We start from the raw sequence: 15,403 nt of genomic DNA, 5'->3' as shown, positions 1-15,403 counted from the left end.
TTCAAAATGCAGCAGTTCAAATTTTCACCAGGAGCAGGAAGATTGAACACATAACCCCTGTTCTTAGTTCCCTGCATTAGCTTCCTGTTAGGTTTAAAGCTGACTTCAAAGTTCTCATACTTACATATAAGGAACTTAATGGTTTAGCTCCTGTCTACCTGACAGAATTACTTTAAGTTTACAAGCCGCGTCGTCCACTCAGGTCACAGAATGCAGGTTTTCTTGTCGTTCCACATATAAATAAACTGTAGCATTGAGCTACAGGGCCCCTATATTGTGTAATGGTTTACCAGTCTATGTTCGGGATAGTGATTCAGTCTCAGTCTAGTCACGTGGGCACGGCGAAAAAGATGGTGGTTATTTTATCCGACAGTTAAAATAATTTATTATCGAGAAGTACAGACTCCCATTATACTTAAACTAATCTTACTTTTAAACACTATAAACAGACGGCATAGAATTGTGAAGAGAAAAGTAAAAGTTTCACGAAATGACATCAAAACAGCCTAAAACCAGGGGCCGCATGGCGACAAAAAAGTCCTCCACGGGATGAAGATGGATCGACAGATGATGCGCTCCGTTGTCCCGAAACTGTGTTTATGGAAATTTCTAAAATGAACCCTACACTCCAACACATGGCTTTGAATATTTCAACTATTAAAGAAATGACAACAGAGCTGAAGACAGCGGTAGCGGTTATGCAGGGGAAGCTAAAGAAGGTCGAAACACGTGTAGGAGGCCTGCAGGAGACTTCAGAACAGCTGCACGCTGACGGGGAAAAGAGGAGGAAGATGATGAAAGTAATGTGGGACCGCATTAAAATAATGGAAAATCACAGTAAGAGAAATAACGTGAGACTGATAGGTCTGAAAGAAACTTTTGGGTCCAATGGAACATTAAAGATCTGCATCCATATGATCTTAGAGGAAGGACTTGAACTCCGAACCAGCTTGAACTGTGAGATTGAGAGAGCTCACCGACTACTTCATCCAGTGGCGGACCCTGATAGACCCCCCAAGACCAGTGCTCATACGCTTCCTAAGGCAATCAGCAAGGGACAAGGTGATCATTGCAGCGGAAAAAAAAATGAGGGTCCAAATGGCGAGGATGTCGGCTGTCCATATTCCCCGATAAAAGCAGTGATCAGCAGTGGGTTTTAATCTTCTGCACACATGACACTTCAGCCACTACCACATTACACCCTTTACTACCTGTCTCCTGCACATTACCCAGTGTCTTTCTCTTAACTGCACTAGTGTATCTCGCACACCTGCATGCATCAGCTTCTCATGGGAGTGTTGAACTAACAGCTCACAGCCTGGCTAGAAGTCAGATGATCACTGGGATTTTCTTTACCCTTGCAGTGTGACCAAGATGCAGGGTCTGTTAGGTGCAGGATTCCCACCACCTTCTTGGAAATACACTGCTTCCACTTACACGTGGAGCTGCAAATCCAGTGTAATACAAATCTGTCCACATGTGAACTCACTGGGTTTCCATTATTAACAGGTTTATCAAGATTCTTTCAGGCTGTGTTCCTATCAATTCTCCCATCAACTCCAAGCATGGCAACGACAAGATTCTCAAAGAGGCCACTCTAGATCTTGAAGTATCCAGAGGAGCAGCCTTCCACTTTTCCTTTTCTACGTAATGTAGTTAAGCCAAAGCTCTGTACGCCTTCTTGCTGGCATCAAAAAACACAGGGGAATCTTGATGCCCTGTCACTCTGGTCATCCTGTCACTCTGGTCATCCTTCTCTTCATAGGAGCATGGTATAGAGACCTGGTGAATCAGTGGGAGTTCAGTAGACCAACTCTTCCATTATTAGTTCAGATCATGTGATAGGACTTGACTGGGAAGAGGAACTATTTCCCACATCTCCTGCAGCAGACATGTAATTCCTATGGTGAAAGGTGTTTGGAAGCCATTGGGGTCAAAGATACTAGTAGAGAGTGGCAGAACACTTTTGTTTGTGCTCTGCTTCAACGGTTGCTCTAGCTTGAGTCTCAATTCAAACACAAAGTCATAAGTCTGGGTCCTCCACACTAAACCAAGTACCTTCCGCACTGTCATGGGCGTATTGCTCCTCAGTTGGCCCAATGACAGTCTCCTTCAACCTGTCCCACAGTGCTGTAGAGTGCATTGTCCATTTACACAGGTCCATGCCAGCAACTGACATGATTTCCATTGCTGCTGTTGTCAAAGAGACAGCTTCTGCAATATCCCAGACAATGGCAATGAAATCATCAATATACAGTAATTCCTTCATGAGCTGTACAACTTGAGGATGTTCTTCATACTGCCAGAGATGCTTCATCACTGAGCAGATCCCAGGAATGGGTTTTAAGGGACTCCAAACACCACCATGGTCATCCTCAACACACGCAGCTTCTCTCTAGTGTCTTCTCCAAGTGAGGCAGTGAGCCACAGCAATCACTGCATCTCTGTCCCTCACTGCAAAAAATACCTTATGTCTGCAATATTATTCAACTCTAAATGAACCTGAGGTTTCACTGAGGAAATCAGACTGCAATACAAAAACATCTTAAAAGACGACACAGTTTTGACGGACTCACCCAATAATGCAAAGTTAACTAGAGAGCCTCATGGTTAAGCCTAGCGTTTCTTTGTCATCACATTGCCTTATTTTGCTTAATTTACTAAATGTACAATTCCTGTATGTCAAAAATTGCTGCTAAAATTAGTTAGAACTACTGGTTACCTGCACCTCCCTGCCCCCACTGACTGTGCATAATATCCATTAAATCATTTTATTAATGACTAGCAACCAAACATTATTATTATATTACATAGTATGTTTTAGGGCTGAACGATATAGGAAAAGTTCACATTGCAATATTTGACATTTCTGCGATTGTTGCAGAGTTGAAAATTAACTACATAGCAATTATCTACCAAAAGAGTCTGTCATATATGTTGGTGGTGTTCCTGTGAGTAATGCCAATAGACACAAAGTAGTGGTGAAAAATCATTTGCTATTGATCAATATCGTCTCTATGGAATAAAAAATATTTCCAGACAGTGGAAGATAAATGTCTTTTTATGAGCAGATCTCATTCGCTCTTCTCCTCTTCGCTCATTTTTGTTTAATTTCTTACAAACACACCACACAACCGAGGGTTCCATTAGTATAACTGAGTGCAACAGCCAGGATAAGAATGATTAGTATTGTCTCAGAGAGTATATGCTAGATCTCAAGCAAAAGCAGCAGCAGTAAAATTTGTTTCTTTTTTTTTTTTATAAACTGCATAATTTTGAAAAGAAACCATCATTAAAATTGCATAGCTTGTTAAGTTTTATTGTCAATGATTGAGTAAATATGGCTGGTTGGTTCCTGCCTTGCACTAGCCCATTTATATTATATAAAAACAATTAATCGATGAATTGTCTGATTAAATCGGTAGCTTACTCGATTATTGAGTCGTGAGAGATAGCCCAAGTGATTTATTAAAGATTATACTACGGGACCGTTGAATGCTTGAATCTGATTGGCTGACGAACGTTCTGAGGTGTGCAATTATTTTCAGATAAACGCACGGCGAACGTAGTTCCAGGTAGCTCTCTTGACCGCATTACAGTTCCATATCACTTCGCATAGTTAACTGTAATAATATTGCAATAAATAGAAAAATGCAACGAACGAATAAATTATTAAATGAATAAATATACATGCACAAGCTTTTCTGTCTCATTACTGCAATCACACGTCCTTGCACACGCACACTACGGTTACACACTCACACAAAAACGTGTTGTCAGCGCTGCCCTGACGATTTTATCAGTTAGCCTAGTGTAGCAACTTAAAGGCTACACATGACATTTCTCACTAGCGAGGTAATAACAGCGCTGCATATTAAAGCAGACTTACAGTTTAGAGACGGTGCTTCAGAACACTGTTGAGGGACACACAAAGGTAGCCTAATTCATACAAGTTCTCTCTCTCTCTCTGTTTGTCTTTCTCTGTGTCTCTGTCTCTCTCGCTCTCTTTCTAATAACTTCATTATTAACTGCATTAGTCTGCTATCAACGGCTCAAGCCTCCATTGCCAGCTTTAAAATGACGTTTTGGAACTAGCAAAAGAGTCGTTGGATGAGATGCGGAAGAAATAATCCTACTCACAATAGTGATTTAAGTAGAAAAACCGGACGAATCCCTTGAAATATATCATCTGATCGATGTCTTGAGGAGTGGCAACCGTAGTATAAGCGGAATAATTGACTCCGGACCGTTGAATTATTAGAAAATAATGCACACCCGAGGTGTAACGGCTACTCTGCTTCGCGTCGTGGCCGCATTACCACCTCGGGTGTGCATTATTTTCTAATAATTCAACGGCCCGTCGTCAATTATTCCTTACTTATTCTGAATTTTCCAGGGCCCTATATTTAATGCGCACAAATTACCATTTGAAATGGTAATAAAAATACAACACGAGACACGATACCACAACCAACATAATGAATAACATACTGAAACCTTTGTCCTTGAATGGAAAAGTATTACGTATCATTTAGTGCTAAAAGACTCATATAAAAATGCATGTCTACACAAGTTTAAGATAAACATTTTTATGATGCCTAAATGCTAGGAGTGTAACGGTACACATTCTGTTCATTTGGTTCAGTACGCATGTGTACCGAACGCAGCAAATGCAGAATCTTTGTGTTTGTGCGTTTCCCCAGAGCAACATTTTGAAAGGGGTGAATGAAGCCACACCACTACGCATGCGCACGTACATCGTAATGTTAAGTTGGAAGTTGTTAATGTGAATACAAGTACAGCAAGAGTATTTTTTAAAATGCTGTTATGTTTGTATTTTTTTTTTGAGACAACAGAGACGATAGACAACTGAACTGAACTGTCAGTAGGATAAGCGGTTTGGAAAATGGATGGATGGAAATTCACAGCCACTGAAAAAGTGTTGCAGCTTCATTTTGGGGTGATTTGTCTGAAAATGAAACCAGGTTGATCTTCATCCATATAATGTTTTTGTGAATCAGTAATAAGTTCTGTATAATACTCAACTTATCAAATTCACAAGGTAAAATGTCATGGTATGTCAATGGCATTACAGACTGAAGCTTTTGCCCTTAAAGAGAGAAGTATTAGCCTGCTCTAGGTATAGCTCAGTACTTTAAGACCTTTTCAACACATACATTTATACCATGACGATGCGGTATAAAAATGCACGCCTAAATGATTTTTAAACACGTAGTTTTACGCTGCCTAAACACAGGTATTTTTATGGTGTCTAGAGCGTAAAAACACCATGTGGAGATGTATTCTGTCTCAGGGTTTATACCTCAACTGTACTTGGGACCTGTTTGGTCAGAATAGAAGTTTATACACTTGTGTTCTGTGGAACTCTTTTTAGGGGAGTATCTCAACATTCCGATTGGTTGAGCCAATCTGCATCATAGCTCACTTCCATAAAGCTGACCAGGCTTGAACTTCATTTTGATTCTCTCGCCACCCAAATCGCAACGCACCACGCCACTCTTTATTGCCTGGTGACGCACCACCCCAAAGACAATGAATGACTTCCAGTCGCTTTTCATCATATTAGCCCCTGTTCTATGCTCCCTTCATTGGCTTCCAGTTAAGTCTTGGATTGACTACAAAATACTGCTATTAAACTTACAAAACACTGAATGGCCTAGCAACAGAATACTTTAGTAATCTGCTGGTCTTATACAGCACTCCTCACTTGCTTCAATCTCAAGGAGCAGGATGTCTGTTAGTACCTAGTGTAGAAAAAACTATGGCAGACTGCAGAGCGTTCTCTTATAGAGCTCCTCAGCTGTGGAATAGTCTTCCACCAGATGTGTGGGATTCAGGCTCATTCTCAATATTCAAGTCTAGACTAAAGACAACTGAACTGAACTGTCAGTGCTGTCACTCTAGCTTCGCATTCCCTTGCAGAACTGGAGTGCTGACATTTCAGGGACTCCCCTTGCCTGCATTCCCAGTGGTCTCTCCCTCCTACTTACGCTGCCATAGCCTTATCTGCTGGAGCTTACATATTAAACTCACCTAACTGCTTGTACTGCCTCTAGTCTCCTCTACTTTGGCTAAATGCCCATTTTATTTTCCCTACTCCCCCGGGGGTGTGCTGCCTGGAGAACCCTTTCCGGCCTGCTTGCCCTTCTGCCTGTGATGTCTTCCCTGTATGTCCTGCTGCCATAACACTGTTCGCCCTGCCATCTGAAGCAGCTCCAGCACTTGCCTGTAATCACCTCCCTGCCCCCCACTTTGTAACTCAAATGTTAAGACTGGGAAGATATGAACTGGGACTTTGCCATCTTGATCAATTGACTTTCCCTGCCAGCCCCAGGAGGATGGGCTCTCCCTTTGAGTCTGGTTATTCTCAAGGTTTCTTCCTTGCCACTGTCACCTCTGGCTTGCACACTGGGGGCTTTGGGTGGGGATGCTATAAAGCACTTTGAGACAATGTAATGTTGTGAAAATACGCTATACAAATAAATTGAATTGAATTTGACGCTCTCGCCACCTGCATTGTGAACATATGGTAACTCTGAACTTAAGAGGAAGGAACTTAAAGAGGCTTCAGGGCTATCTATCCATCAAGGTTGTTTTGCTGGGATATTCCTAGTTTTTGAGATACAATTAGTATGTGGAGTTTGGTATCACAGTGCAGATGATCACCAGGAAGCTTGTATCATCTGCACAGTGATTCGATTGGTGTGTGGAGCTTGGTAGAAGAAAATAGTTCCTACATTAAATTGCTTACTAAAAAGTCCGTGGATTATCTTTAATAATTAGGTGATGATTGCTGGTAACACACACTGCAAAATCCTTCTCCATGTTGACCACCAACGAGCTGCAATCATGTCCTAAATTCTTAGTCTTTCAGCCACTACTGCTGAAATATGTGTTTCCCCATTTCTTTGCGACGTCACAACATTTACCTTCTCAGCTCTTCTGAATTTTACTCCTCCAGGTCCCAGCCCGCCGCTGTCCAAACATCAGGCATTATGGCAATTTTGCTCTGGCCAGAGGCAAAACTGGTTCCACATGTTCATCGGACTAATATACAGACATGAACAAATTTGTTGGTACCCTTACATCTCATTGAAACAATGCTTCATTCATCCTAAAAAGTGATTCAATTTAAAGAATTTATCTAATGAATACCTGCATGCCTGTATGTTAGAGCAAACCAATAAAATTGTGAAAAGAAATTATTTGTTGTTTATTTTATAAAGATATGCTAAAGTTGTATGCACATACTTGTTGGTACCCCTAAAGAGACTATTTATCGTTACATTATAGTAAAACTAAGTGTTTAACGTTAATTAGCATCACAGGTGCCTTCAAACTTTTCATCAGCCATTCAGCCTGTTTAAAGGGAAAGAGCTACCATGTTGTTTGGTATCATTGTTTACACCACACTGAACATGGACTAAAGAAAGCAAAGGAGAGAGCTGTCTGAGGAGCTCAGAAAGATTATAGACAGGGGTACACATGACTGGTACACAAGTACGCATTCACCTCTAAGAACGATACGTGCGACAATCGATTGTTTGCATAAGCGCAAATGCGTACTTATTTTATGTACATTTGCGCTGCTATGACAAGAAAATAACTTGTATTTTAACCCATAAAGTGCAAATGAAGTCGAGTTAGCATATAAAGATTGAAATACATTATATTTTGTTTTCAGAGCAGCGCAAATGCACATAAAATAAGTACGCACTTGTGCTTTTACAATCGACTGTAACACATATCGTTCTTAAAGATAAATGCATACTTGCGTACCAGTTATGTGCACCACTGATTATACATAACCATGTCAAATGTAAAGGCTATAAGACCATCTCGAAGCAGCGTCATGTTCCTGTGACCACAGTTGCCAATATTATTTAAAAAGTATAAGGTTCATGGGAGGAGGAAATACAACCCCAAGTTAATCAGAATAGTGCAGATTCTAGAAAAAGAGCCAATGAAACCGTCCAAAACCATTTCAGCTGCGCTCCAAGGACAAGGTATGTCACCTTGATTGCACCATCTGTTACATTTTGAACAATAATGGACTCCTTGGAAGAAGACCCAGGAGGGCTCCACTACTGACAGAAAAACATAAAAAAGCCAAAGTGGAATTCGCCAAAATGAATGTTGACAAGCCCCAAAGTTTCTGGGAGAATGTCCTTTAGACTGATAAGACAAAACTGGAACTTTTTAACTGGCCAAAAAGTTCTAGTTTTTTCTCATCAGACCAAAGGACATTTTGATTTCCATAAGGTGCCTTGGTTGGCTAATCAAATAAACTTTGACTTAAAAGCTTATCTATTGATCTACTGGCATATTAAAGGCAAATTTGGAGCTCAAACTCATGAACTGATATAAGAACATAAGATTAGAACATGAACCATGAACAGTATTATATTGTAAAAATGAAAAGCTAAAATTACCAAACCATAAACAAACTAGCTTTTCAAACAAAGGTGGAAACTACCCAGCTACTTGCACTGTGTTTGTCAGAAGTGGACAGGGAAGTTGTAACTTTACTGGTTGAACTGCCCACTTGATTCGAAGGCACCGGTCCCAATACTTAGTTATTTCAGCTAACAGCAGCTTTAATTCGTAACAAGCATTGATTTGACAACGAAAAATCGTTGTATGGTGTTCATGGTTGTGTACGACTAATTGAAGCAAATTCCAGCACGTAATCCATATAACCAGGTAACTTTATTTATACTGAGCACTGATATCAACGTTAGCAAAATGTCACATGTTAAATATAGTAGTGCCACCATATCCGCAGGGAATATGTTCCAAAATCTACCTATGATTGGCAGAAACCGTGGATAGTAGCAAAGACTATAAATAACTTGTTTCCCATTTACATACATACCTATAATAAAGTCTGATTTATAAACCACACAATAGGACATCACTAACAATAATAACTAATAATAAGATAAAAAAATATATACCACATAGCTAAGATTGGGCGGAAAGGCTCCGCAGAGTTATGCGGAATTTAAACTTTATTAACAGTTTATTTTTGGAATTTTCCACATTTTTCAGCTGCAGTAAATCATGAATAACAGAGACTGCAGCTACCAAGTCAGAGGATATAAGAGTCCCACAGTTCTGTTCTAGCTCATTAAAAACCACTACTAGCAAAGATCCTTATTCACATTACACATTACAACGAACTACAGAAACAAAAACATCAATTTTAACAAGAATTAGCTTTAATAAGAATAAGGTAATAATCTTCCTCCACTTTCACAGATTACTACAAATGCTCTGCAGAATATCGAGGTTAAAGCATCTTTGTTATTTGCAAATCAGAAATCAGGGAACTGTGATGAGACAAATGAAATAAATGTGACTGGCAGATTCCAAAGGCACAGAATAAAGATGACCAATTTGGTGGGTAGAGGAGAAATTTGTCTTCCAACTTTAAGATCCAGCTGTAGTCCCACTGTACACTATTTTATGACAATGAATATATTTATATGAATCTCTTTTACGAACTTCTCTATAGGAAATCAAAAAAGCTTTTCAGAACCTAAACAAATGATGTTAAAATTAATGTAGGGTATGTAGGGTAACAACAAAGAAAACATCAATGTGTCATGGCCATTACAGTATCGAAAAGCGTTATAAGGAGTTTAAAAAAAAAAAATTGTAAGGACAGTGTTTACAAGTTAAAGTTGTTCTTGTGTTTATTCAAATACACCTACCAAGTCCAAAAAGTCTATCCACTAATAAATCCATTGCAAACACGTAAATGGAGAGTGATAAGAGCTAGCTAATAAAGAGATGCTTGTGAATTATTAAAGTCAGTAAGTCAATTTAGTTTAGTTGGTATTAAGAGGTCCAAAGAAAAACTTTGGGTTTCAAACTGAATTAGATACTCTATTTATCTGTAAAATCAAGGCAGAATAAGACTAAGAAACAAATAATGTGGGACTGTTCTACATATAAGATTTTTTACTTGCATGACTTTCACAGCAGCCTTACATTTGAGAGTCGGTGGTCTAGAAATATGATGCTGTCATTAGTTTGATAAATGTTGGGTCATATGATTCCAAGTTTGTTAACGCCAACGATGACAATACATGCATGTGGGTTATATGCAAGTTCATCAAATGCCTACAACCTCACCACATCAGATTTGCAACAAAAAAAAAATCCAGTTATCTGTTTTCTTAAAATATTTTTATACTACATTCATGTGCTAGAAGGTACTGCTTCTTCAAGTGCTTTGTTTTTGGAGAAAAATGAAGCAAATGGCAGACGCAAAATTTTTACTTACGTGAGCTAAAGTAAAGTTGATAACTTTGCACCTCACTAGCAGTCCATTTGCTATGGGTCAAGTAAAGTCTAGACAGATTTCAGGTCTACACAAGCAACAGCTATTGATATTTGTACTGCTAAAAATAAACGACCCACCATCGATGACTGGATTGATCCTAGATCCTTAAAACTTTATAGGTTAAATATCTGATATTATGAATACAGACTTTTGAATTTCCTTAAAATCTGAAGACCAGTACAAACTACATGATGATCGTATGAAACACCGTAAGTTTTCCCCTTAAGTATGACACTTAAAGCTTAATTTCTCCTTAGTTGAGGGATTTATTTAAAGATGTTGCCGAGAATCCCTTACAAGGTTTCCTTAGTTAAGGAAAAATCTTAAAGGATTTACGTCATTGAAAGACATTTTATGGCGGTTTCCATGGAGACTATTTTTAATTGCCCTCACACCTGCTTGAGATACTTGTATTCGCCTCCAGGGTTAACTTCAATGACAGAAATTTTAATAAGAATACAGGTTGGCAAAGGTTATTTTGTGTGATAATTAAAACTAAAACATGATTACCGTGTTAAATACGCATTTAATGACAATGATGAAATGAAAAGTATAAGGTGAAACTTGCCAACACTTATTAGTGGGATAATGTTACATCATTTTTTATTCTGTGAAACCGAAGGATCGTTCTGCTAGCCAGAATTATAAAGACGATGCAAGTCAAGTAAATACAATCATATATGGAATGTCGGTCAGGTAAAACCAATTTATCACCATTAATCATATTCACTGGGTACTCCCAGCTGCAGAACACTTCTCAAGATGCGTTCATTTTCTTCATTTATCAGCATGAACTCAGCTGTGCTGTGGTTAAGATACAGTCAGAGGTACCTTTAGTTCTCATCCTTACTTTGGCTATTAAGGTCTTTCATGCAACTTTTTACGCTTTGAACCCTATCCGTTTTTGAGTGTTTTTCTATTCCATTGATTTTAGGCTTATTACATTGTATGTACATGAGTAAGGCAAACTTCATGGATTTGTTTTCAGGACATTCTGGGATACTCAGATATGTCATAATTTGTTGTGTAATGCTGAGTCTTGAAATCATCCTTCTAGGACAAACTACTTGCCCCTACGAAAATTTCTCAATTTTCATCTAATATAAACATTTTGCAGGCACTACAAATATAATCTTGTAAACATTGAGATTAGAGCCTCTATGATGTGGGAATGCAGGGGTTCACAGGGCTTCTATGGCTTAGTATTGTGAAGGAATACATGGTTAATGCAGGTGAAAATTAATACCTTATTTTTCATCGATTTGGTAACTTTTTGAAGTTACATGATAGATAGCCATGCATGGTTTTATATATTCATTTTTATATGTCACTATATAACACACACTCTGAAAGAAATTGAAATAAAGCACTGTTTAGTTTATGATCCACTGGATAAATACAGACATAACAGACAGTTTTAGTCTAATGCTGAATGCTTATCTCTTTCGTTTTTCTGCCTATATACACTAGGATTGGTAAAGTGAAATTTGAGAAAGAAACTGTCAGCATTTGTGCCTCAAACAAACCAACATGGTCATTGTCTTTGCATGTGAGAAGAGTTCCAGTGCCAAGTGTTTCAACTGTTTTGACAGAGCTCGACATCAAATGTACAGTATCTCACAAAAGTGAGTACACCCCTGACATTCTTGTAAATATTTTATTATATCTTTTCATGGGACAACACTGACGATATGACACTTTGATATAATGTAAACCACTCAGTGTACAGCTTGTATAACAGTGTAAATTTGTTGTCCCCTCAAAATTATTAAACACACAGCCATTAATGTCTAAACCGCTGTCAACAAAAGTGAGAAAAAGTGAAAATGTCCAAATTGTGCCCAAAGTGTCAATATTTTGTGTGGCCACCATTATTTTCCAGCACTGCCTTAACTCTCTTGGGCATGGAGTTCACCAGAGCTTCACAAGTTGCCACTGGAATCCTCTTCCACTCCTCCATGATGACATCATGGACCTGGTGGATGTTTGAGACCTTGCACTCCACCACCTTCCATTTGAGGATGTCCCACAGATGCTCAATAGAGTTTAGGTCTGGAGACCTTTACCCTCAATTTCAATAGCAAGGCAGTGGTCATCTCAGAGGTGTGCTAGGAAGTTATGTTGGAATACTGCCCTGTGGCCCAGTTTCCAAAGGGAGGGGATCATGCTCTGCTTCAGTATGTCACAGTACATGTTGGCATTCATGGTTAACTCAATAAACTGTAGCTCCCCAGTGCCGGTAGCACTCATGTAGCCCCAAACCATGACACTCCCACCACCATGCTCGACTGCAGGCAAGACACACTTGTCTTTGTACTCCTCACCTGGTTGACGCCACACACACTTGACACCATCTGAACCAAATAAGTTTATCTTGGTCTCATCAGACCACAGGACATGGTTCCAGTAATCTATGTCCTTAGTCTGCTTGTCTTCAGCAAACTGTTTGCGGCGTATCTTGTACATCATCTTTAGAAAACGCTTCCATGCAGACCAATCTGATGCTGTGTGCGGCATATGGTCTGAGCACTGATAGGCTGACCCCCACCCCTTCAACCTCTGCAGCAATGCTGGCAGCACTTAATTGTCTATTTTCAAAAGACAATCCCTGGAAATGACGCTGAGCACATGCACTCATTCTTTGGTCAACAGGCAAGGCCTGTTCTGAGTGGAACCTGCCCCATTAAACCACTGAATGGTCTTGGCCACCGTGCTGCAGCTCAGTTTCAGGGTGTTGATGATCCTCTTATAGCCTATGCCATCTTTATGTAGAGTAACAATTGTTTTTTTTTCAGATCCGCAGAGTTCTTTGCCATGAGGTGCCATGTTGAACTTCCAGTGACCAGTGTGAGAGTGTGTGAGAACAACACCAAGTGTAACACAACTGCTCCCCATTCACACCTGAGACCTTGTAACAGTAACAAGTCACATGACACCGGAGAGGAAAAATGTCTAATTGGGCACAATTTGGACATTTTCACTTAGGGGTGTACTCACTTTTATTGCCAGCAGTTCAGACATTAATGGCTATGTGTTTAGTTATTTTGAGGGGACAGCAATTTTACACTGTTATACAAGCTGTACACTAACTACTTTACATTGTATCAAAGTGTCATATCTTCAGTGTTGTCCCAGGACAAGATATAATAAAATATTTACAAAAATGTGAGGTACTCACTTTTGTGAGATACTGTACATATACTGTTACATAAACTTTTGTGAATGAATACCGTGAAAATATCCATTAATTGTTTTCCATACTGCTGAACAGAATGCTGTATTTTGTTGTTATTTCTATAAAATAGATGTCAGGATGTAAAAGTTAAGGGAACTTTAAGGGATTCCTTAAGTACAATTCCAAGATAAGGAGAAAAACTGAAATACTTAAGTGAACGTTTTAAGAAAATCTTAAGGAGGACACTTAAGGGCATTTTGTGCAACTAACTATTTTAAGGAAATCTTAACTCAGACTTGAAGGAAAATCTTAAGTTAGGGTGTTTTGTGCAACTGGCGCCACAATTTTAAAGTTACGGGACTGATATTTTATAAACATCTTAAATACAAGATTCAGAGATAGTAAAGCTTGGAAATAAAAAAAGGAAAATAGATTTTTCATCCAACTCCAGTGTGATTTTCCCCAGGTATGACACAAACTACCAAATCCAAACAGATTTTGGTGGGAAGAGAAAGTTTCATGTTAATATTATTCCCAAAACTTCTGGTAGTGTTCTCCCTCAATTTCTCAAAACAATGGTTAAAATACTGCTATTACTGTACAGTAGCCTCCAAATGTATGTTCCAACGCTGGTAAAAACCAGTGTTTTCAAAATCATATGGTTAGCTACAGAGAGAATAAGATGCTTCCTACAAGTCTTCAAATCTGCTGGCAGGGGCTGCACTCCAGAAAAAACTCAGAGTGGGTCATAGTACCAGATATTCAGCCTACAAAAAGTGCAGGACCCAGATCAAACATTTTTCTAGATACTGTAGTTTTTAGACAGCCTCGTAAATACAAGGTGCCTGAAGAAAAGCCTAAAAACACCTGCGCGTCCATCCACAAAGAAGTTTTCTGGAGAAAAATTAATGGTAGATATCTGAAACTTTGTACACAAATTTGGAACAAATTTACAGCATTTGACCAACATCAGAGAAGGAGCATAACAGAAAGGTCTTACCGTAAAACTATTGTTAACATTTTTGGTGCTTGATTCAGCAACACTTGCATCTGTCAAGTCAACTTCATCAAATATGATGGACTGAAACAATCCCACAAAAATAATTATTATTATTATTATCATCATTCTTATTATCAAATCAAAATGCACAGATATCAATGGGGGAAGAAGAGAGATAAAATATGCAAACTTAATTTGCCAGCATTTGTTGCACTGTATGTTACCACTGATCCTTTCCAGTTTACCAGTTTCATTTTCTTGAACTACACATCTCTACCAGACTACTTATACCTTCTCCTATAACTTCTCCATTACATAAAGCATTCAGAATGAAAATAGAAACGAAAACAAACGTACAAACACACCTTGGCAGTTTGGGCATAATACAATGTCCTTCCACGAAGTTTGAAATAGCGTCTTTTCCAGCGTTGGAAGGAGTTGGTTTGTTTCATCAACTTACCCTCCTTCAGGATCGTCTGTAATGCAAAATAATGAAGGGATGTTTTCTCATATAAACACATGCTGTTAACTACTCCGGAAGGATCCTGAAAGTAAAAACCATGTATCAAGTAACATCAACAGAAACTGCAGCAGGTCAGACCGTTTTATTTTTACAGCTCAAACCGCGCTGAAATTCAATGACAATAATATTGCAACAGTCACTCGCAACATCAGATCATGGGTTTAATTTTTAATCATAATTTGATTAAAAAGGTTTTCAAACTTACAGACATTCCGTCAGTTTGTCCTCCCGTTGAAAAAGAAATTAATTAAAAGGAGGCGTTATTTTAAAAACGGATTTAAAGATACAGATTCATATCAACGGTCCTAATACACACTTAACTATATGTAGTTG

General features: G+C 38.8%; 1 protein-coding gene across 6 annotated transcripts in view; it reads right to left on the bottom strand.

The window, feature by feature from the left end:
- The window catches only part of LOC125711306 (diacylglycerol kinase delta-like), a 118,240-nt gene that overhangs the window by 101,686 nt on the left and 1,151 nt on the right, over positions 1-15,403 (bottom strand). For 4 of the 6 annotated variants that reach the window (XR_007382986.1, XR_007382987.1, XM_048980091.1 and 1 more), the window contains exons 2-3: positions 14,913-15,023; positions 14,548-14,628 (exon numbers count right to left, since the gene is read on the bottom strand). Coding sequence is in view for 3 of the 6 variants with exons in the window: in XM_048980091.1 (XP_048836048.1) it covers positions 14,548-14,628; positions 14,913-15,023 (192 nt within the window). In the remaining 3 variants the exon portion in view is untranslated. Of the gene's footprint in view, positions 1-6,950; positions 7,069-14,547; positions 14,629-14,912; positions 15,024-15,275; positions 15,296-15,403 lie in introns of those variants that run through there. The other 2 variants (XM_048980092.1, XM_048980093.1) reach the window with 2 other exon arrangements.

Source organism: Brienomyrus brachyistius, chromosome 17 (assembly GCF_023856365.1).
Source record: "Brienomyrus brachyistius isolate T26 chromosome 17, BBRACH_0.4, whole genome shotgun sequence".
NCBI classification, from domain to species: Eukaryota; Metazoa; Chordata; class Actinopteri; order Osteoglossiformes; family Mormyridae; genus Brienomyrus; species Brienomyrus brachyistius.
The sequence above is the reverse complement of the archived record's forward strand: the minus strand, read 5'-3'. Positions and strand labels throughout refer to the sequence as shown.